We start from the raw sequence: 22,585 nt of genomic DNA, 5'->3' as shown, positions 1-22,585 counted from the left end.
TAATCTCATTTTGCAAGGCAATTCAACCTCAGTCTAAGTAGCAGTCTGAGAGCGACATCTCCCAGACTGTTACGTATTGTCCACAGCCTATTTACATTAAAGCAGACATGACTCTTTAATGAAGTGTATACCATTGTAGTAATCCTCTTTACTTTTAATGTAAAAACACAAAAGCTCTAACTGTGTATAGATGCTTTAGTGTATTCTAGAGCTTTGGTTGCTTCACAGCACTGAGCCGCTGTAGTTATCCCCCGACACCAGGCATTACCACTGGCATTCTGCTGTCTGACTCAAAGTTCCAATCGGCCAATGAATACCAAATCAGCGCTTTTAAATACAGCCAGGAATACACTGTCAAAAGGAAAAATGGTTCGCCGCCACCCCCACCAACACTACCCCCTATTCATCTGCAGAGTCACATTTCAAAAAAGGCGCAGGGGTTTCAGCTATTCTCATCTTGAACATCTCCCACAGGTGTGGCCGTAACTCTGTCTCGACACACTCTTGCACTTAAGCCCTGGGATGATATCAAACCAAGATCTTAGCACAGGACAGTATTGCAGTATTTGTTTCACACCCACCCACCCACACCCACACACTTAGAGAAGCACACATATGAACTGCTAATCTTGTATTCACCATCATCAACTCTCCAGAATGCACAGATGCGCACAAGCAGAGACACAAAACCTGACAGCTACGTACACAAGCGTAGTGTGCTCCCAAGTGAGCCCAGCTAACAGACTGTGGAGAGGGAGGTGCAGTGATGCAGAGACATGGGGCCATACACGGAGCTTCAAGTTCACTGCCTGGGAATTATCACATCAAACTTGTACGCCCAATGGTTCTGACAAGCCCAAGGCCAAACCATTAAAGCCTGGTGTAGACAGAAATTACTTCGCAGGGCTATGACTGGGCAATGACTGCTGTTGTGCACCAGTGATTCACACCAGCCAATAGGAGACAGATTTACACAGGCAACCAGGAAGGAAGTGCTTGTCAAACCAACACAGAGTTAGTGGATATGCTTACTTCATTCACATGCATAGATTAGTTTCATGATGTATTCACACTTTCATCCACTGTGGCATTTTTGAGAATGTGGACTTTGTTCCACAAAACGAATACCGCTGAAATCAGTGTCTTGTTCTATCGGCATATATTTGCATGATATATTCATACAGTAGCTCAGTACACCCTGTAGCACTTGTAGCAGACACTGGAGATATCACGGCTTCAAATAACCATCCTGTTGGAGGAAACTGTTAGCAAGAATGCATTTGAGCCAGATCAAAAGTGAAGTGCGAAGAACACATTTATCTCACGGCCACACTTGCACAATTATAATATTCCAGTTTTACAGAGGAAACATGACTTAATTTGGGAGCATCATTCACTTCCTGTTTTATTCCAAATCTGAGAGCAATCAGACTTAATGATTGGGGGAATGGACACCATCTCAGATTAGAATGTACATAACATGAAGTATAAAGTAGCTACGGCTAATAATATACCATTAATTTAATCAACAGTCGCAGGAGATGAACTAGAGGTTAGATTTTCCATTAAGTCACTGGCATGAACTTAGCTGATGAAAGTGGTGGATCAAACACCTGCTTGATACCAACAGCTGTAAATAACTGTTGTTATTAGTTAAATGTCACTCAAAAAGCCACGCCCCTAATTATGTATACCTTATAGAATTCATTTCATTTACATAGCGGGAATTCTAAAATATAAAAAGTGGCAAATGAGCCAGAGGAGGTTGCTGCCTAGCACTAATTAGCTCAAGTACATTTAAATGAACTGTGAAAGTGCCTAACTTGCATTAGCAAATTTTTGAGCAGTCTGAAACTATAAAATGTCTTTGTGAAACTGTCCCCATGCGGGCAGGAACATGAAGGCAAAAAGTTCTTCTTTTACATAATTTATTATCAGAGTTCCTCTATAAAAGGGATAATAGGGCGAGAAGATTTTACTAAATTAAATGTGGGGTAAAGAGTATGTTTGTGCCATCCAAGGGGGGATTCCTAATGCTATGCAGGTTACAGGACTGGCTTTAATCGTGAGAAGGACAGATATGGGTTTCTCTCTAAGCATATATAAGACCCTACAATGACAGAGAAAAAACCCAAACAATCAAATGGCCCTGGATGAGCAAACACTTGCTGACAGTGGGAAGGAAAAACTCTTTTAACAGGAAGAAACCTCCAGCAGGATCAGGCTAAGGGAGGGAGGGACATTCAGTGCAAAGCATTATTAAAATTATTACAATTTTAGTGGTCACCAGGACATACACACTGCTTGTGAAGAATCAGCAGTTGGATAATTCATTGACTACCCATAAAGACTATTTTAAAATGCTGTGTCCACAGGAAACGATAGCTGGCCCTACACTACCCTTTTCTCTGATGCAGAATTCTCTCATATTCAGGTGCCAAGTGTCTTTCTTATATTGTTTATGGTACCAGCAAGTCCGCCCTCGATGCCTGGCAATGTGAGCGCTAGAAAGACATAGGGCGTATAATCCTCCTGTTGTAAGCTGTGTGTATTTATGTGTTTTTTCCACACTTGACCTCATAACGACAACGTCTTGTCACTATGGCAACAACTTTGTGTACTACCCCAGAAACCCGCTAAAAACCGAGATTATTTATTAATTTATTTTTACCCCGATATTGTTCCAAATACCTATACTACAGAGACTCCAAGAGCTTCCACATCCGAGGTAGGTTTCTATTTATGACATCGAGTTTTCAGGAAACAGTTGTCTGAAACATTTTAGCCTCAAAACGATACAGCATCTAAGCTAACTAATTCTCCCCCAGCTCTTTTCTAGATAGTGCAGCTAGTCTGTGTGAGAATAGACTAGCTGCACTATATATATATATATATATATATATATATATATATATATATATATATATATATATATATATATATATATCTTATGTAAGACTGCCAAGTTTTCCTGGACAGTTATTAATCAAAGGGATCTGCTGATAAAGTTAACGTAACTGCATGAAACGTTAATGACGGAGAGAGCAGTACTGGTGCCGTCGTGCTGCTCTCATTGTGGTGACAGATGCAGCGGGGTACCAAGCCCACTGCAGGGCTGAGGCGTATGTCTGAAATGTGAAGGGCTGCAGAAGAGAGAGAGATGAAAGCCGTGGAGGGAAAGAGACACACAAAGTCAGAGAAAGTCACAGACATTTTTGTCTCACTGACTGAAGGGAATGACAGGGAGAGGAGAGGGACCAAAATGAGAAAGTTACACAGAGATGTACCCTTAGTATTTGATGGAAGAGATACAGACAGGAGATGGGGATGATGGGGGGGGAGGCATGGAGGATGAGAGGATGGGAGAACTTTGTCTAGAGCAAACACCGTGGCTTCTCTTTTATTCTCTCTCATGCTGAGTTTGAAAAAAAAAAAAAAGTAGTGTTTTAACAGTGAGCTGAGGTAAATGCTGAGATGCATCTCAGGCTTGACATTTCTACTCACTACTTCCTGTGTATTTTTAGAGAGCAAGCGGTGTATTGTGTCTCTGAAACGGGAAGGTAAAATATCTAAAAGGTGACATGAAAAATATTCTAAGCTGTTAAGTCTTAAATGGGCCTAAATCTCACACTTTCTTCCTTCAACACTATCATTATGGAAATTAAGTGTTGCAGAAAGTCATGAGCATTCCTAAGTTTCGTGCGTACTATTTGATTTGCAATTTTTTCAATTCCAAAGAAATGATCAGTCTCCAATTTTTATGGTAGTTCCATTTTAATGGAGAGAGACAAAATATCAACCAAAAACACATCACATACAAGTTATGAATTGATTTGCATGTCACTGAGTTAAAAAAAAAAGTATTTGATCTCCCAAGCAATACATCACTTAGTACTTGGTGGAGAAATCACTGTTGGTAAGTACAGCAGTAAGTCGTTTCTTGTAGGTGGTTGCCAGGTTTACACACATCTCAGGAGGTATTTTGGCCCACTAGTCTTTACAGAAGCTAGACCACTCCATGAACTGCTGGAAAACCCATCAATGACTCATATTCAGTGTTCTGGCTGAGGGAAGTAGGTTCTCATCTAACATTTTACAGTACTCCCATCCATTGGCCCCTCAGTGCGGTGAAGTTGTCATGAACCAATAGAAGAAAAACAGCCCCAAAGCATAATATTTCCACCACCATGCTGTGGAGATGGTGTTGGGTCATTCGCAGTATTTCAGTTCCTCCAAAAATCACAGGTTGACTTCCTTTTGGTGTCATCTGACCACAGCACTTTCTCCCAAGCATTCTCTGAATCATTTAGATGTTCACTGGCAAAGTTAAGACCAGGACCCTGAAAGACCCTTCTTGAGCAGTAGAACATTTGCCGGCAGTGCAAGATTTCAAACCATTACAGTGTAGTGTGTTCTTGTTGACTGTGGTCCCAATTGCTTTCAAATCATTAACACACTCCTCTTGGGTAATTTTGGGTTGATCCACCACCTTTCACCACATTCTCATTATGTTGATGATCTTGTAGCTCATTCCAGCCTTTTGCAGGTCTAAAATCTTGTCCCTGACATCCCTTGACAGCCCTCTCATCTTACCCATGCTGGTGGAGAGGTTCGAACAGAAGAAACTGATTGTGTGGACAGGCTTTAGACACATAACGAGTTAAGATCAGAAGGATCTGTAATCGGCTGATTAATTAAAATCAGTGTTTTACATGGGCAAACAGCCAATCTGTAGGAGCTGGAATTGAGAATAAATAGAGCAATAAGAGTAACAATAAGAGATTGCAAGGCTGTATAATTGTGCACAGGGATAGATGAAGAAAAGCAAGCCCCCCTCCAGGAGAGCTGAAATCCATCAACTCTACCAAGTCTACGCTGCAGGACTGGAAACTTTGAGTGTCCGTGCACTGCTGACGTTCCTCCACAAGGAGCAGAAGGAACTCACAGCAAATGAAGAAAAAGCAGAGAGTTTGATCGATCGATTTGAGATCAACGAGACAGGTGAGTAAAGGGAGAAATGTGGACAATGTCTTTGGCCTTGCTGTTCATCATCATGGGAAAAAATACTCTATTCTTTGGTGTTGTCACGTAAGGATGCTAATTTAGTTGTAAGAGAATTTAAAGGCTGTGATGCCTGGCTGGCAAAATGAAAGAAGGAAAGAAAAACAAATGGAAGAGTAAGGCACATCAGCCTCAGGCTAATGGACCTGGCTAATGGATGTTCTCCAATGTATTGTGGGCTAATTCACACCAACACAAACAGCAAAACAGAGAAGATAAAAGACTTACAACTAGTCTGTGCCATTAATACACAGAAGCCAGGGCTGTCCAAATTAATCAAATTTTAGTTTCAGTTAGACTTTTGTCTTTCACTAATTATCAGAACAAGAGCTGTCGAAACACATACTTTTAGTTTACTAACGTTGAGTTGAGTTGAGTTTTTTAAAATTATTTTGGTGTTACTTCTTCTGAATTATTATTAAGTTCAAGTAAATCATGTTTCCAGACCTCCATTGTAATTGTACAAGCACAACAAAACTGCAAACATGCCAACTGTGGTGTGAAACATTAAAAAAAGTAAATAGGTTTTAAAAGTCTTTCCACTTTATTTCAAAGATATATTTCTGCTCTTTTTTAAAGTGTAATAAACCCACTGTTTTGCCCAAGTTTGAGAGTAATTGAATTAAATAAGCTTGTCCAATGATGTTCATACAGATTTGCATCATAATTAAGGAACCCTAACAGAAGACCTCACTTTCTGCCATTCTTTGCATAAACAAATGTGCTCATGTTTTTCTTTTTCTGCACTTGCATGAAAACTGTATCACACATTTCTCTCAACAAACTCAGTTATTCGTAGAGGAATTGCAATTTTTAAAAAAAACGTATTAAATCATACCATAGTTGGTGATTTTATTCAAAATAAATCAGAAAATCATCCAAACTGCTAAATGTAAAAGCAGATACAGTTGGTATGAACCATCAGCAGTGTAGTCAGTAAAATCAACCGTTTTCACAGCAGACAGTTTGTCAGAGCAGGGAGAGCTCTGATGGTGGTGAAAGATATTTTATTAATGAAGTTAGACATGGCACTGAATCAGCTTACACAATACCAGGAACCCACAGCTGGTTCACCAAAATGAAATGCAGTCTCTTTTTTTTTTCTTTTTTAATTTAATGTCAGATTTCTTTCCATTAAATTCATCGTTTGAGCTGACTGTTCAGCTGAATGAGTTTTATTCCCACCTCAGACTAAAGATAATTACAGTACACTTGTGACATCACAATTCATTACCAGCAGAAACTTCACAGAGGCTACATCATGGCTCTGGAGACGCTCCACTGGTCAGTCCTCTGCTGTAATCTAATTTCAAATTTCTAAACAGCTATTTGATGGACTGTCACGAAATTTCACCCAGCTACTTGTGGCTGTAGGAGGATGACTTATAATGACTTTAGTGATTCCCTAACTTTATTATCTAGCATGATCATCAAAGAGGTTTATGACCAAATATCTATAACACACCAGCCGTAACTCTGCCAGAGATGTTATAAGAAGGACTATTGTTTTACTATTAAAGTAACATGGTATAGATAGAAATTAAATGTAGTTATCTGGCTTGATTGTAGATGCTGTTCTTCTTCTTTTTTTAATCCTTAAAGATGAAATTTAAGTCTTCTCAATTCCTCCTCTTCCAGCCAGAGAAAACAGCTCAATGACCTTTGAAGGGTTCCTCAGGTACATGGAGTCCAAAGAGTGCTGTGTGTTCAACCAGGCCCACACATCAGTGTACCAGGACATGGACCAGCCTCTTACCAGCTATTTCATCTCCACATCACACAACACCTACCTGACCGGAGATCAGCTAGTAGGGCAAAGCAGCCTGGATGCCTATGTTAGGTAGGGAAGCAATGTTTACATACAGTGTTCCTCTTCACTTAGCAGTATTTTAAAAAGCCTCGCCCAATGCCAGAGGGAGTACTGTGAATATGTTTTAAGGCACTGAAGTTAAATTGAGAATGCTTTGAATAGATTATATCATAAATAGGTTTTAGTGGATAAGTTGAGTATGCTATACCAAGCACAGCAAATGGGACCCCCCCCCCCCCCCCCCCCCCACACACACACACACACAAATATAATCAATGTTTGGTGTATCCAACCTTTGCTTTTAAGTTTCAGTGCCCTCTGTCTCTTCATATAATCCAAGACTGACTCTATGAAATGGAGATCAGGGTTCTGTGGGAGATATATCAACAGTTCTTAGACTCTTTGTTCTTCTTGCCTCTGAAGATAGTTTTTTTATGATTCCTGGTGTATTTGCTGCCTGTATATAAAAGATGGATGTAGTCAATATGACCTTACCCATCGGTTTCTTAATTCTGACTCATCTTTTTGGCCTTCTCCATGTTATTTTTGTATATTTATTTTTTTTGGAGCCAGAAGTGAGCTACTTTAAATGAGAAGAATAGAGTTCTAAGTTATCAGCTAAGGCTTCCAAGCTTGGTTAGCAAACTGTATTCATAAACTGCACGGCTTCATTGCACAGACACACATTCTTTGACAGGTTGTACCACATACTAAGCACTACAGATTTTCCTTCCCACTGTCAACAAGTACTTGCTCATAGGAGGTCTTCTGATTGTCTGGAGTTTTTTCTCATTTATTTTAGGGTTTTAACCTTACAATATAAAGTACCTTGTGGTGCCTGTTGTTGCATTGCACAGAATCGACTAGTTGTTGTATATGTGCCTTTTCAAACATGTGTTGCCAACAGAGAAGTTGCCGAGTGCCCTCTTGTAGACAAATGATCTAACGTCATAACCCAAAACATAGTTGAAGGGTGTTTTTTACTTCTAAAATTTTTACTTTTCGGTGCTACAAATGCCTTTAGTGACAAGAAATAGCAAACGTCATATAATAAATAATCTATAGATTGTAACATTTTTGCACAACCCATTTATATGTAAAATTATGCCAATACTGGTGAAAGTCTACTTGTAAATTAGCAAATTTAACCAGTAAAATATTAAGACAAATAAAAAAATCTTTTTTAAAAAAGCAAAATAGCAGAACACAAAAAATGGCTGCAATGAAGCTCTAAATGCCCTACAACACCACATTAGTCTCCCTCTCCAGGCCTACATGTTTGTCATTTGGATTCTCTTTTGCGCTCTGGTTTCATTGACCCAGTCCTGTGCTGAGGCAGACAGTGAAATTGCTGTGGTGCCTTTATGGGACAATGGAGGTGATTACAAAAGAGGCTGATGGAAGCAGAAGTGCTGTATTTATGGTTCCAGTGAAAGTGCTGAGTTCCCTGGCTGACTGGTAGAGCGAACCCTTCAACCCAGCGGCCCGAGAGCTCTGGTTTACTTAGATAATGATGCAATGATCTTGAGAGGAAAGCAAACTGGCAGGAACAGTAAGCTGCTTTATAGAAATCCCACTAGCTCACAGGTGGGAGAGGGATGAAAATAACATGAAGTGAATGTATACTAGTTACGAGGAATGCATCAAAAATACTAAAATATGCACCCTGGTACTTGTTAAAATGAAGATTGCGTAACTGTGGCTGTGTATGTATCACATTAACTCTCACTTCAAAAACTGTGATATGAGATAATTGTGTTAGGTAAATTGTAAAACATAATGTTGAGAACTGCACACTTTGGTCCCCTTTTTCCAGAAAAAGGTGACACTAGTTTTATTTCAAAGCATCAAAGCTAAAAAAGATGAGCAAGCCTTCTTTGGAACTTAGCATTACAATAGAAGCTGAAGAAAAGAGTTAGCTTGGCTCTCTCAGAAGTTCAAAAATGCTTCTGAAGGCACTTGTAAAGATTTGTTTAAAAACGTGTATTTTCACCCAAAACCACTAATGTACAATCGGCCAGTATTTGTAGTCAGCTAGCAATCTGTCAGTGACTGAGACTTTTTTTTATAAGTGTGTGAATGGCCTTTGATTGACTTTTTGCACTGCTGACTTCAACCTGCCAGAAAACCCGTATTTATGCAATCTTGTTTGTGTCTCTGTTTCAAGTTTTAGCTTGGCATGTTGTAACTGACTCAGAGCACTATAGTGCAGGTTACCTGATACCGAATGTGAGCACAGATACTTGTGAAGGCATGATGACATCACACCTGGAAAGACTATTTTACTGTCTGCTGTAACTCAACCAAAGAAAGCAAAAGACTGACAGTGTGATACTATGAACTTTGCCTGCAATAACAGAGCCACATTTAACACTTATGTGACATTTTATTACTACAAAGAAAAGCACTTGAAAGCTTACACAGACTTCAGCTGTTTTGCATGCGCCAGGCTCCATTTAAAACACAAATAACTTCTAGACAAGCATTGATTGAAAATGTCTGGAGAAAAAGGCGGATATAACTGTGTGTCAGTGTTGCATGAAAAAAATATTATAAGCAAAGTGGTTATTTGCCCCAACCTCTTTGTGAAATTTTTATTTCCTCCACTGTCAGAAAGCAATCTTGTATAAGATACAGTCTGTACACGTGTGTGCTTCTGTCTGGAACAGTGCTCTGAGGAAAGGCTGTCGCTGCCTGGAGATTGACTGCTGGGATGGGCCAGACACGGAGCCCGTAGTTTACCATGGCCACACCCTCACCAGCAAGATACTTTTTAAGGATGTCATCACCACTGTGGGGCAGCACGCCTTTGAGGTAACAGCATGTAGTTTGTTACATGATTACTGCTTCTGGCGTAGCAGCCAGCTCACTCACTCTTGCCTCTGCGGGCGCCAAGAGACCCTACCGAGCAGCATTTGCTCTCATTAATAACCTCTCTTGCCTTCAAACTGCCTTTGATTTAGCATTTCAGGCCATTCTCTGTGATGTACGACCATACAGAGAGAACAGTCAAGTTGCTGGTAATAGGGTCTAAACGTTCTTTTATTCTTTCTGGTTTGGATTTTTATTGACAGGTGTCTGCTTATCCAGTGATTCTGTCTTTGGAAAACCATTGCTCCCGGGAGCAGCAGGAGGTCATGGCCGAGTATCTTATCTCTATCCTGGGGGAAAACCTGCTGATAGCTCCCTTGGATCACCCAACTGCGGGAGACCTCCCAAGTCCAAATGTAAGACTCAGTCAATGTAAGATGTGAGAATTAGGCTGTGTGAGTAGCAAAAAGAAAGAAAGAAAGGAGATGAATCTGTGTTTAACAGTAGAACAGCTGTTGCAAGCGGAAGAATGATGGTGTTTGCACCTGTAAATTCTCATTGTATGCCAGAGCAAAACAAAACAAGAACAAAGTGAGACCTTTTCATCGTCACAAAGGGCCTCATTAGTCTCCCTTCCTAGGCTTCCCAGGCTCCCTGTCCTCCGCAAGCATGCGGGGTAAATGGACATCTGCATTTGCAAGCCTCTTTAATCTCAGAGAGTCACAAATCTAACGTAACGTAGTAGACCCTGATAAGTGTCCATCACTTTGAGACTGTTGAGGCACTCAAGCCGACTTCTCCTTTGAAAGCATCTGTCACAGCTCATTATGAAGTGACCAGTATGAAAGACAATGAGACTGCAGTATACTGACTATGACGAGGAGGATAAAGGCTTTGTGGATGAATGTGTGCAGTCTCATGAGAATCTCTTTGGTACTTCTGATTTCTGCTGCAAAAATGAGCTGTGCTCTATCCTTGGAGCACATATTCTCCATATCATTTTTATCTTTATGACTTTGGAAGTAGCAGGCTTACGTAGGAGCCTCAGCTCTAACGGTTTCATCTTGACTATTAACCCCTGCAGCAGGGACAGTTTTCATGTTTTAAAATTATGCAGCTTCACACATGCTCAAGTTACTATCTAATTATAAAAGTGGAACCAATCTGTAGTTTTCAGGATTCCCTCATTACTCCTACTAGTTACATCAAAGGGTTTTAAAGCTGTTTACACAACTTTTTCTAAGCTGTGGAAAAGATGGAAAAGCCAGTTGTCTTGGCTCAGTTTTCAATTATCCAGAGTTATTGTGGGATTAGAAATAAGCTACAGTTAATTAACATGTTATTACACCACTTTATTCTATTTTTACTGTCAGTGTGAGGCGAAACCCCCCTCAAGAACCAATTATTCTTTCCTAAAGTGCATCCACATAAGCAAAGCCTCAATTTTAGCTCTGCAGACTATATAATTTTGTGTACAAGTGATGGAAATTTCAAGAAGTGAAGGGGCCAAGTGAAATTATGAAGCTTGTAATTTTTAGACCATATGGTCTCTTACAGGTTGTTAATGCTGGCATATCTGTAATTAGTTTGAATAATTTGCCTGTGCATACAGCATGCATTGACACTCACTTAACGTGGAGCTTCCTCCAGACCATGTTTCTTCTTCTTTTTTTCTTTTTTTTTTGGCTTTTAGCATATTGCTGCTCATTGGAAAAGAGAGCCCTTTAAAGTACTAACAGATATGGAGTCCGGACGGTGAAATGCAGGAGCAGATGTTCGATTCGGTGATTTGATACACCTGCTGCTTCTCTTGCTTTTCTTCTTATCTGCTCTAACTGTGTGTATGTACTGTATGCCCCGCTGTGGATGTGACTCTTTGAAGAACAGCGTCTTTGTGGCAGACCATAGCGGTGGGAGTGGGGTGGTTTGTGCAACAACAACAAAAAAAACGAAAAAAATTTGGTGTTTGTGCCCAAAGTTTGAAGATGCAGAAACAGTTTGGCTGATGCAAATATGTGGCGTGTTTTAAAAGTGCTGTGTGGATGTTAGTTCGCATTCATTCATGTGTGACTTGATCCTGTGGAGGATTGCCAGGACCTGAAGTATAAGATCCTCATCAAGAATAAAAAGCTCAAGCGTCAGATTAAGACAGAGGATGCTGCAGAGGGAGAGGAGAGTGCAAATGAGGGTGAGGAGGAGGAGGATGAGGAGGAAGAGGATCATCAAACAAAAGCAAAGTTCTGGTCTCCCAGAAAGGCAGGGTCAAAGAAGAAAGTAAGTCAGGGTGTTTTTGTTTTTATTTTATTTTTTCCAGTCAGCTTAAAAAAGAAAAAAGAAATCATCTACAAAAAATAATGTTTGAAATGTAAAGGTAAAGGCATTTTGCATGAGGGCAAAAAGGCATAGCTTTCAACCTGGAACTGTTACTGGAATTTCAATGGTGTTTTTTGTTTGTCTCTTCTGTCCTTAATGCATTGAGTAGAAGAAGAAGGTGGTGGTAGCTGAGGCTTTGTCTGACCTTGTTATATACACAAGGTCTGTCAAGTTCATCAGTTTTAGTCACTCCAGGGACAATCAAAACTGTTATGAGAACACATCTATGGAAGAGAAGAAGGCTTGCAAGCTACTCAAAGCTTCAGGTAGAGTCATTTATTGATTTGAAATCATTAAACAGGAGAAGTAGGATTTATAGATTAAAGTAATAAAGGATGCGTATTTGTAATTGTGAATGTTACAAAATATTATTCGGGTGATCCCAGCAGATTTCTCTTGATTTATCATCCCACTTTTGCAAAGTGCTCAGTGTGCATAATTACATTTCTCATCCAGGAGTCTTTGGATGGAAAATGCAATTACAGCATACCGGCTATAAATTCCCAGAACAGCAAAGGCATATTGAACATGACATATACGTTAGAAGGAAGTAATTTTAAGGAATAAAGCATGAGAACAAAAACCCAGAAATGTGACTCGTACTTTCATTGCTGGGGATGTGAAAAGAGCCCTCAGAGGTTCAAATCAGCGGATAATCAGTTAAAGTGTCAGCACGCCGCTAAGCCGCAGCATACTGGAGAAACAAAGTGATAAAGAGAAATGAAATCTGTTTCCTGCTGAGGAGGAATGACACTTTTCCACACATACAGCTACATTATGAGCTGGTTGACTCGGGTGTCAGCAACCATGAGCAGTCTCGGCAAATCTAGCTCAAAAGCGTGGTGGTTTCGACAGTCTCTGCAGGAAAATCAAACAGCTACTGTGTTAAAGATAATGTATAGACTGAAGCTGTGTGCCATGCTTTTCAGTCCTCAGAAGGAGGATAATTATACATGGATCAAAATGTAATTTCTTGAGACATTATCTTCCCTTTTTTTACATTAAACAGTATAGCGATTCACTTTCTGCAATGTTTTACAATCGCAATTCTTTATATTTGAATAAAAACAACACATTAAGGTTGACAAAACCAAAAGCTTGAGCTGTAGTGTAATGAATTTTAATCATTCCAATGAGAAATAGTGGGATATGTCTATAATCTGCTCAGGACAAATCAAATCCCTACAGATAATGTGTCATGTGGTTCCATTAAACAAATCAACAGCTGTCAAGTCTTAATCGGCATTCTGATTAATGTGACCATTGTCATTGATGCATTGTTTGTCCCGTCTCTCTTTCAGGTTCGGATTTTGTTGAACACAACCAGAAGTTCCTCAGTAGGATTTATCCAACGGGCTTGAGGATGTCTTCCTCAAACTATAAACCTGTGGAATTTTGGAATGTCGGTTCTCAGCTCGGTGAGTTGGAAGACTCACATGGAATACTCAGATACTCGCTCATTATGTACACAAAAGATATTTTAGTCAGACAGCGCCCATTTGAAATGGTTGATTCATTACAGCAGCAAAGCAGAGTCAGAGTTTGACGTCTGAACTCACAAATGCATTACAGTAGAGATACTGAGCAGTGATGAGCTAACATCCCCTGTAGCCTATAGGTGGATGCTACAGACCAGAGGTTGCAGATGGGAGATCTTGCATAAAGATTTTTTTTTCATCTTAAATAGGGGCAACTGGTTTGTTATGTGGAATTACTAAAGTGATTGTATATACTCTACACATGCACATTCCTATTTGTTTAGAGATTCTGAGATTCATTTAGTTTAGAAAAATGTTCCAAGTGCATGCAGTGTTATCTATTATGCCGTTAAGAAGGCTGCCAGAATTATGGAAATATTTAGAAAGCAGTTAATTAATTAGACCAATCCAATTACAGAAATGAATAGGGCATAAATAATAGATGGTTCCCAAACAGTTTAATTTCAGAATAATTAAAGACACCAAGGCTATGTTCACACTGCAAGCGAAAGTGCATCAAATCCGACTTTTTTGACCCTATGCGACCCATATCTGATCATGGTATGACAGTGTGAACAGAACAAATCCGATATTTTCAAATCCGACCTGGGTCACTTTCGTATGTGGTACTGAATCCGATACATATCTGATGTTTTAGAAAGCGACTGCTGTTTGAATGGTCATGTCGCATTAAATCCGTCTTTTACGTCACTGACACAAGACAGACGCGAACGCTTCCTGGCCATCCCGTGTAGATGTTAGTGAAACTGTTGGGAAGACAACGTTGGAGAAACGTGAACATTTTATTTGTACTGTATAATCTGCAGATTCTGACAGAAATCTGCAACTATCCTTTGAAGCACCGCTCCTCTAAAACAGCAATAAGGATGATTATTAGGCCATATGTCAATAACAAAATAACTTTATAACTTAAAGCAAAATTGGGAAACCTAAAGTCCAAAACAAGTCTTTACATTAAGGGCCATCAGTCAAACAATACTGTGTGGTCTGGGTCTAAACAGAGCGCGTTGTGTGTGACGTCTTCTTTTGCGCATGCGGGACGCTTTGAGGGTTCACACTAGAGCGCGTTTGCTGTCACATTTTATTTGTAGTGTGAACAAGCAGACAAAAAAAATCGGATTTGATCCAAAAATCGTAATTGAGCATTAAGACCTGCAGTGTGAACGCAGCCTAATTCAGCAACTAGGTATTTATTGATATCTTAATGGGCAATAAAAAAAGATCACATATAATAAGAGGAGTTAATGATTCTTAATGAAATAACCACTGCTTTGCTCTCACTTATGTTTCTTTGAGCGAAACCCTAAAAGTATCAATTTTGATGTGTGAAACTATTTTTTTCCCCCCACTGTGTCAACAGGAAAGAAAATACCTTTGACACAAACAAACAAACTGCTTTTTTACTTCGGTCCACTATGAACTCTTGAGATGAAGAAAACTGCAGCCCAGAAGACCGACTGTCAAACTTTAAAGGGAACAACCTGGCCCAGTGTCCTGTCGATTACCTGTGAAAAGAACATTTCATTCCAATCTACAGCCTGACTGCCTCATCTGTGTTTTCCCCCAGAGCAAGTCCTCTCCCGGCCGTTATCACATCTTTTTCAAATCGATTTGCACCCCACTAAATGCCCCCTTTCTTTAAATTACAGCTGGCTTTCGGTCAGAGCTCTTTTTTTCCCTCCATATGACTTACATGTCCTCCCCGAGTAACTATGCATTAGTGCATGATTCATCCTTGAGGTAATCTCCGTAAACAGGTTCTTGGCAAAGGACGATATTTGCAACACTCTAAGCATTCTGGTTTTCGTTTGCAGTCTTTTTGCAGTCCAAACAGCATTGACCAATCGCATTGGAGAAAGCTTTGGTTCCATGCAGGTTGTGAGGAGTGCAAAATGGGGATTGCATTTGTCAAATTGCAATTTTGATGCCAACGTTTTTTGTCTGGTGACGAGTTCTTTAAAATGTAAATGCATTTGTAAGCAATGACAACACATGTTTCGGGAACTTTGGCCCGGATATTAGAGAACTATGCCCAAATGCCCCGAGACATTGTCCCCAGAGCTAAGTTGTTGGATTGCAAGTCATGCATTTCCAGATTTTGTTATGGTTGTTTTCCATTAGTTTCTTAGGCATTCTTAGAGTTGTTTTTGCCACTGCCTTCTGCATTCCTTTGTCTCTGTCATCATTAGTGTCTTGTTGCTTGGTGGGGGTTTTTTTTTGCGTTCTTTCTGTTTCATATTTACATTGTTTTTTCTAATGACCTTGTTTTGGTTTTAATTCCTGTTCGTTGGTTATTACCTTCCCTATCCTCAAACACAGTGTTTGATTGTGTCCATCTGTGTCTTGTTCCAACATGGGTCTCATTCCTAATACGCCCTCTGTGTAAATATAGGCTTGTCTTTCCCTTTGTACTTGTTCCTTCTTCCTGATCTCTGTCCCCAGTGCGTGCCTGTTTGAAATTTCGTCACCTTTTGGACCCGGTTTTATCAGCTCTTTCGATAAAGCTCGCTCTTCGCATTTCCTTTGAGCATGTGCATCTGCATTCAGGCCTCAAGCTCTGTTTAAAAATGTAACAGATTGCCTATGAGGTTAAAGTCACAAGCCTTATCTGTCTGACACTGTCTTTGCCAGTGTTCCTGTCACTCTGTCTTAACACATACTCTTCATACATCTTCATCAGTCAGCCAGTCAGTCACTGACTCTGACATGTAGCCTCGCTGATCGCTGAGCCGTGCAGATGGTGATCAAAGCTGCAGGAGTCTGCGGAACAAAGCAGTAGCCTAGAAGGATCAATTGCTGTTAGATGAGCAGAACATCCACAGGGCTTCGGCAACACACGGGGAGAGCACAGAAAGAGAAGCTGAAGGCTGCAGAGCAACATGGGGGTTCACACCGAATTGTTTCTTTGCATTATTTATATACGTTATTCAACCCTCATCAATGATTTCTGTCCAGCCAGAGAGAGACATAATCTGGCACTCTATTCTGATGCCTGAAATCTGTAGTCACTGATGATGTGTGCAGTGCACATGCCAAAACATAACTGTGCACAGCAGAACAGCCCACTGCGCATTCAGTCATTGCACAGTTGGTAATTGTGAATGACTCCCTGATGCAATGAAAGCCATTGTTGCAGAAACATTTCAAGTCATTGTATAATTTAACTCTCTCCTGCAGAATGAAAATGAGCTTTAGAAAACAGAAGGTTTGCAGGGATCATCTCAAGCTGGTTGTTTTATCTAACAAGCTTTAGGCATTTGCAATTTTTGCTCCACTGTGTTGTGTCTCCTTGTTTCATTGTTCAGAGACTGTCCTGTGGTGTTTTGCAGTGGCACTCAATTTCCAGTCTCCGGGCTTGCCTATGGACCTTAATGATGGACTTTTCCAGGACAACGGGGGTTGTGGCTACGTCCTAAAGCCGGCGGTTCTCATGTCCACCCAGATGCGCTTTGATCCCAACAGCAGCCACCACAAGCGTAAATCAACATACCTGCTGCTCAAGGTACACCTATGGAGCACTGAATAATCCACTCATGGTGCATTTATGGATTAAGGTGTAACGTTACCGGACTGTCTGTGGGTATGTGTGCCTCACGTGCATGTATAAGTGTGGATATCCCTCACAATGTAGGGCACTGTGAAGCAGAGCTCATCTTATTCCTTGCACTTCTTGCCTGCAGTTAAATACTTTCCTGCCGGATGCTCTGAACCAACAATGATGTAAAACTCCCCAAGAGTGTCTGTTTAATTAGATTATCTCCTTTAGAAAATTAGGAAAAGAGAGACAGGAATGATCTAATGCAATTAGACCTGGGGTCCAATTAATAAATCATCTCTCCTTCATTATTTTAAGCAACTTGGGGGACAGTAATAGCAGCACTTGTAATGTACAAAGCCACACAGCAAAAGTGAAAGAAGCTGCCGAAAAAGCACAGTCACATATCTTTTTCTGAGCTCATAAGGAGAACTGTCACGATTTGATCTTATGAGAAGAGTTTTGAGAGATATCGAGGTTTTGTACTGCTGAAACAGCATGGGGAACAGTGCGGGATCAGATGAAGTAAAGGCAGAGGAGGGAACATCATTATGCTGATATCAGTTTCATGATCGATCATAAGGCGTATAAAAATAAAAACATTCTTTAAAGCTTATATCAACTAAACTAAAAGCGCAAACAACAATGAAACAATCTAGTCACATAGGCTTGAGATGTCCATTCATCCCTATTAAACCTTTGTAGCACTGAACAAAAAGCCCCCTTTATCTGCAGAAACACTAGACTAGCACTAGTATACAAAACCATCGGTCCATCCTCTTCCGCTTATCCAATTCAGGGTCGCAAAGGGACTGAAGCTTATCTCGGCTGCCTTAGGGCAAGAGGTAGGCGGACTGCTTGCCAGTCTGTTGAAGGGCCAACATAGAGCGACAAACAATCATTCACACTCACATTCACACTTATGTGCAATTTAAAATCACCAATTAACCTAACACTACTAACTGTATGTGTTTGGAGTTTGGGACTGGACTTACGCAGAGACGGGAAGAACATGCAAACTGCAAACTCAACACACAAAAGCCCGTCCAGATGCCGGATTCAGACCCAGGACATTGTTGCTGTGAGGCAACAGTGCTAGCTACCATGCCACCGTGCTGCCAAGAAGTATTTTATACTAGTATACTTATTGGCAAATTCTTTCAATACCTGATTTTAAATGTGCAAAATGCCTGACGACCATAAGCCTGCAACTATTGAAGTTTTGTTCAGCTTCAGCTGTGCAAAGAATTTTTTTAGCGAAAGGAGTCACCACAGTAAACATTACCTACTGTAACCCTAAAGTGGCATGTTAGCGCTAGCATTTGACACATGCTAAAGTTAGCATGTAGAATGTATCAGTACACTTTCACACCATAACCAGCATGGCTTTATATGCACAGTGTTGCTTTTCTTTCTTTTCTTTTTTATTTGTTGCTAAAACAACAACCACGGATATTATGGATTGGCGTGAATATTAGACCCACTTAGAAGTGATTGGTTGTCAAAGGTGATTGGAATTCAGATCCAACTTTTAGGAAGGATTTAATATTTGACACCTTGCATCATATTTTCGAGTATAATTTTCTGCATCCAGGGACTCCATTTATGCATGGTATGGAGGAAGTTTTCAGCCTTGGCTGAGTTATGCAGTCTTTAACTTATTATTATTTTATGTTTCTGAATAGAATATCTGTTAAACTCCTGTCACATCGCTTTTGTAAATTTTTTAAAGAAAATACTTCTTGGTCAGACAGTGTTTTACAAAGACATGCTCAAGTTAAACAAATGCATGTCAGACATTGTCTTCTAATAGAATATGCACAACAACACACATCACGATGCATAAATATGAATGTTGCGTGCTTGTGTTTTAGTGTGCCCAGGGCCCCGCCTTTATTTATTCACATCATCGCTCTGTATTATTCGATAACTTCGGGGAAAATCCCGCAATCTCAACACAGCCCTCAACTCAGTGAATCAGACTCATGAGTAGCAGACGGTGTTGTAACTTAGGTAGGAGTGTTTGGGTTTTCAATCTTCAATCTCAGCATTAAATTATTCATCTGTTCAGGAAAACAATATTTCCCCTTGAGCTTTTGCAAGAGTTTTTAGCATAAAACTGTCAAGTACGTGCAAAAGGTTTATTTAATGATGACTCCAACCTGCTAGCTATGAACTCACAAGTAGGGACCATTGTGACTGTGAAGTATCAGAACCTTTGTGGTTTTGTAGCGTGACTACAGAAGAGGAAAGGGACTGTAATTCTAGGCTGGACACTGTAAGGCTACATCAGTGCCAAGCAGGGCATGTCGTGATAAGTACATGCAGGTTTGTCTTTGATCAGGGCCAGTGAGGGAAAGCTCAGTGTGAGACGACTGCAGATAAGCCTGCCTTTCTCCAGACTAGTGTAATTACAAACCCTCCCTCCTCTTCTCTTCTCTACTCTTTTCTTCTTACTGATTTTTGATTCTTACTGATTCTTACTGTTTCTGAGATTCTCACTAATCATTTATTTAAATTTACTGTATACCTCTGTGTGTGTTTGTCCACAGGTGATCAGTGGGTCCAACCTACCCCTACCCAGGAGTGGAAAAGCTCTGGACCCCTTTGTGAGAGTGGAGATTCATGGGATTGCATCAGACTCCTGCAGAAAAAACACACATACTGTCAAAAACAATTGTAGGTGGCACAACACAAACTGCGCATATCACAACGTACCAAGACACAGCAATCTGTTCTCCATTATGTTAGATCTAGCTTCACTTTGGTCAGTTCAAGTTGTGTTTTGTCAGAATTAACTCTAGATCATTGACACTCAGCTCAAAGTGGGGTATTTTAAATTTTCAAGAAAGTAGGAAGGACAGATTTCATGTGTGTATTTGTACATGGGAGTGAGATGAGACAAGGAGGGAGAGAAGGAGGAAACAGAGTACCAGACGTAGCACTAGAGTGAATACATCTGGTACTCTGTTATGATGTGCATATGAACATTAATCATATAGTCATCTAATAAAACAGGTAAGGTGAATACAAATGTCATTTTAGATTGAGAAACTTGATCAAATTGTTTAAAAGAATTCAGCAAACCCTTTAAAATCCAGTCAACACTGGTCATGTGCTGTCATCTGTGAGTCTGTTGATTGCTGGTCAGTTATCCCAACAGCTTTTAAATTCACTGTTAGATCAAGTGTTTGTGTTTTTTGTGGTCGCTCACCTTAGTGAGCTACAGAGCACTGCTGTGAAAATGGTTGAAAGTCCAGTCAACATTTTTCTGCAACATTAGCTTGCTAACTGCAACAGAAACTTGAAATGTTGCTTGGCATTTGACATTGAGGTCTTTGCAGGCGACAGCCACTTTATGTTTAGCTTGCACACATTGCACTGGGCACAGGTAAAGTTAAAATGATGGCAGGATTGTCAGGAATGGAAGGCTGTTTTGGAGGGACTACTGCTTGGTAAACCATCTAAAAGGTAGTTTCTCCCTGCTTCACAGTGAGGCATAGTTGGGCAGAATTGATAAATAGTATTAAATATTATAGAAACATGCTCAGAAAATGGAACATGTGCAAAATTGGAAATATACTATTTATACGGCAAGAAGAGTGTACATTTCTAATGAACTTAAAAGTCAGTATTTGGTATAAACTCCTGAATTTTTCAGCACAGCCTGAACTCTCTTAGGCAGCGTTTCTTGTCATTTCTCTAAGTAGTCTTCAAGAATAGTTCTAAAGGCTTCTTGAGGGACATTCAAAGCTCTTCTTTGGATGCTGGCTGCCTTTTATTCTGTTCTGTCAAGATGATCCCATACTCATACTCTAGAGAGGTCATTGCGTGTTCTGCTACTCAGGTACGCTTTTATTGTATTGGCAGCATGTTTGGGATTGTTGAAATGCTAAACAATAAGGCCATTTTCAATCAGATTCTTTCCAGATGATCAAAATTTCAAAATCTTTGAGAACTATTGCTCAAGACCACTTTAACAAAAAGACAAGAAAGTATGGCTCTTTGGAACAAAATGTAGAGAAATAGGGGGTGTTTCGACAATATTGCGCAGTACTGTATTTGTTAATTTACCACTTGGTTGATCAGCAGCTTGGCAGAGTGGTAAGAGCGGTTTGTACCTGCAAAAATACTGGCACGGTAGCATTGTTATTCTTATTGTGACATCTGCATTTGTTTCAAAGCAGCAAGTGAAAGTGATTAACTCAGGTTGAACAATAAGCTGAATTAACGGTAAGTTTACTTTTTGCACAGGTTGTCAGCGTGTATTAGCGTCAGAGCACTCAAGATGAGCTCAGGCGGTGTGTAATTTCAAAAGCCGGTGACAACTTTAATACCACCTCCTGAAACAAGTATTTTAACGCGTAGCTACACTTTTGACAATAATTTCATGATAAAGTAAAAGTCAAGTTTGTAATATTTTGAGCTCGCCTGAAGACAGCTGGAACAAGCTGAGAACCCAACAGTGTCATATTATCACCCCATAAAACAGAACTTGTTTACTTGTTATTTATCTGCCACTGTACATTAGAATTCATTTGAAGTTGTGTTTCTGGCCTCCAGGTGAATATAAATCACATACTCTGCCTTTGAAATCTGCTTTTGGGCTCCACTAACTTATGACAAAAATATATTTACAGGCTCCAAAATGCTTTCCTATGTTCATTAGCTAACCACTTTTCTTTGTCTGTCCTAAGTTTTAGCAGACTTTAGTGGATATGTAGAGCCGTTTTATTCAAATGATGTAAGACTGGTTAAAGTCAAAGCCCAAAACCATAAATTATATACCGAAAACAATGATCTTTGTAGGCAGGTGATAAATTTCTCTGTGTTCATCATTACAGTTGACGTCTTTCACATAGAGGTAGTCGTGTGATCCAGTGTTTGATCCAAAAATGTTAATTAGCACCTCAAAGAAATATTAACTGACTCTAATGAAGTTGTTAATTCTGTTCTAGCTCTGAGTCCTCGCTGGGATACTGACATGTCCTTCACGATTCGCTTGCCTGAACTGTGCCTCGTTCGCTTCTGTGTCAGAGATCAGACCGGCATTCTCAGCAGTGAGTTTGTAGGCCAGTACACCCTGCCCTTCAAGAGTCTGAAGAAAGGTGAGCCAGCAAGTGCTGGAAGGTAGAGGGTTGTAGGGCAGTCAGATGAAGGGCTAAATTACATCAGGTGACAATGTCGGGCATCATTGTATTTCCCCTAAACTCCCAGTGTCAGCATTACTGAAGGTTTATCTGAGCTTCGGTTGAGTTTTTATGGAAATGATCCTGTATGACCATACGTACTGTTCTTTTCAAACCTCCAGGCTACAGGTGGGTGCCTCTCCAATCCAAAGACGGCTTCAGCCTGGATCCAGCCTCCCTATTCGTCTATATCTCGCATTCCTAAAAAACACGTCTCCGTATCAGACTCTCTCACATGGCGACACAGGCACACACGCACACCTTGCCAGCAGATAGAGAAGCGTGGCTGATGTGGGAGCAGCAGCGG

At 40.2% G+C, this 22,585-nt stretch overlaps 1 protein-coding gene across 3 annotated transcripts; it reads left to right on the top strand.

The window, feature by feature from the left end:
- Positions 1-610: 610 nt before the first annotated feature.
- Positions 611-22,519, top strand: LOC120729978 (1-phosphatidylinositol 4,5-bisphosphate phosphodiesterase zeta-1-like). 3 transcript variants are annotated; one of them, XM_040026028.1, is made up of 12 exons: positions 611-2,728; positions 4,809-5,001; positions 6,700-6,901; positions 9,541-9,685; positions 9,946-10,098; positions 11,768-11,956; positions 12,165-12,321; positions 13,357-13,473; positions 16,884-17,056; positions 19,642-19,768; positions 22,048-22,197; positions 22,401-22,519. In XM_040026028.1, the coding sequence occupies exons 2-12, from the start codon at positions 4,815-4,817 to the stop codon at positions 22,481-22,483; spliced, it is 1,683 nt and encodes a 560-aa protein (XP_039881962.1). In that variant the 5' UTR covers positions 611-2,728; positions 4,809-4,814; the 3' UTR covers positions 22,484-22,519. The 3 variants fall into 3 exon arrangements, with proteins under 3 accessions (XP_039881962.1, XP_039881964.1, XP_039881963.1); XM_040026030.1 differs by having other exon boundaries at positions 615-2,728; positions 11,777-11,956; XM_040026029.1 differs by lacking the exon at positions 611-2,728 and having other exon boundaries at positions 4,789-5,001.
- Positions 22,520-22,585: the final 66 nt, after the last annotated feature.

This window comes from Simochromis diagramma, unplaced genomic scaffold (genome assembly GCF_900408965.1).
Source record: "Simochromis diagramma unplaced genomic scaffold, fSimDia1.1 OVJJ01000293.1, whole genome shotgun sequence".
Lineage (NCBI taxonomy): Eukaryota > Metazoa > Chordata > Actinopteri > Cichliformes > Cichlidae > Simochromis > Simochromis diagramma.
Note: the sequence above shows the minus strand (reverse complement) of the source record. Positions and strands in the feature narration are given on the sequence as shown.

Coding starts and splice junctions, on each gene's coding strand:
- LOC120729978 (XM_040026028.1), top strand. CDS start 4,815: ATGAAGAAAAGCAAGCCCCCCTCCAGGAGAGCTGAAATCCATCAACTC. Junction 9,686..9,945: donor TGGGGCAGCACGCCTTTGAG/GTAACAGCATGT, acceptor TTTTATTGACAG/GTGTCTGCTTATCCAGTGAT. Junction 11,957..12,164: donor AGGCAGGGTCAAAGAAGAAA/GTAAGTCAGGGT, acceptor TGCATTGAGTAG/AAGAAGAAGGTGGTGGTAGC.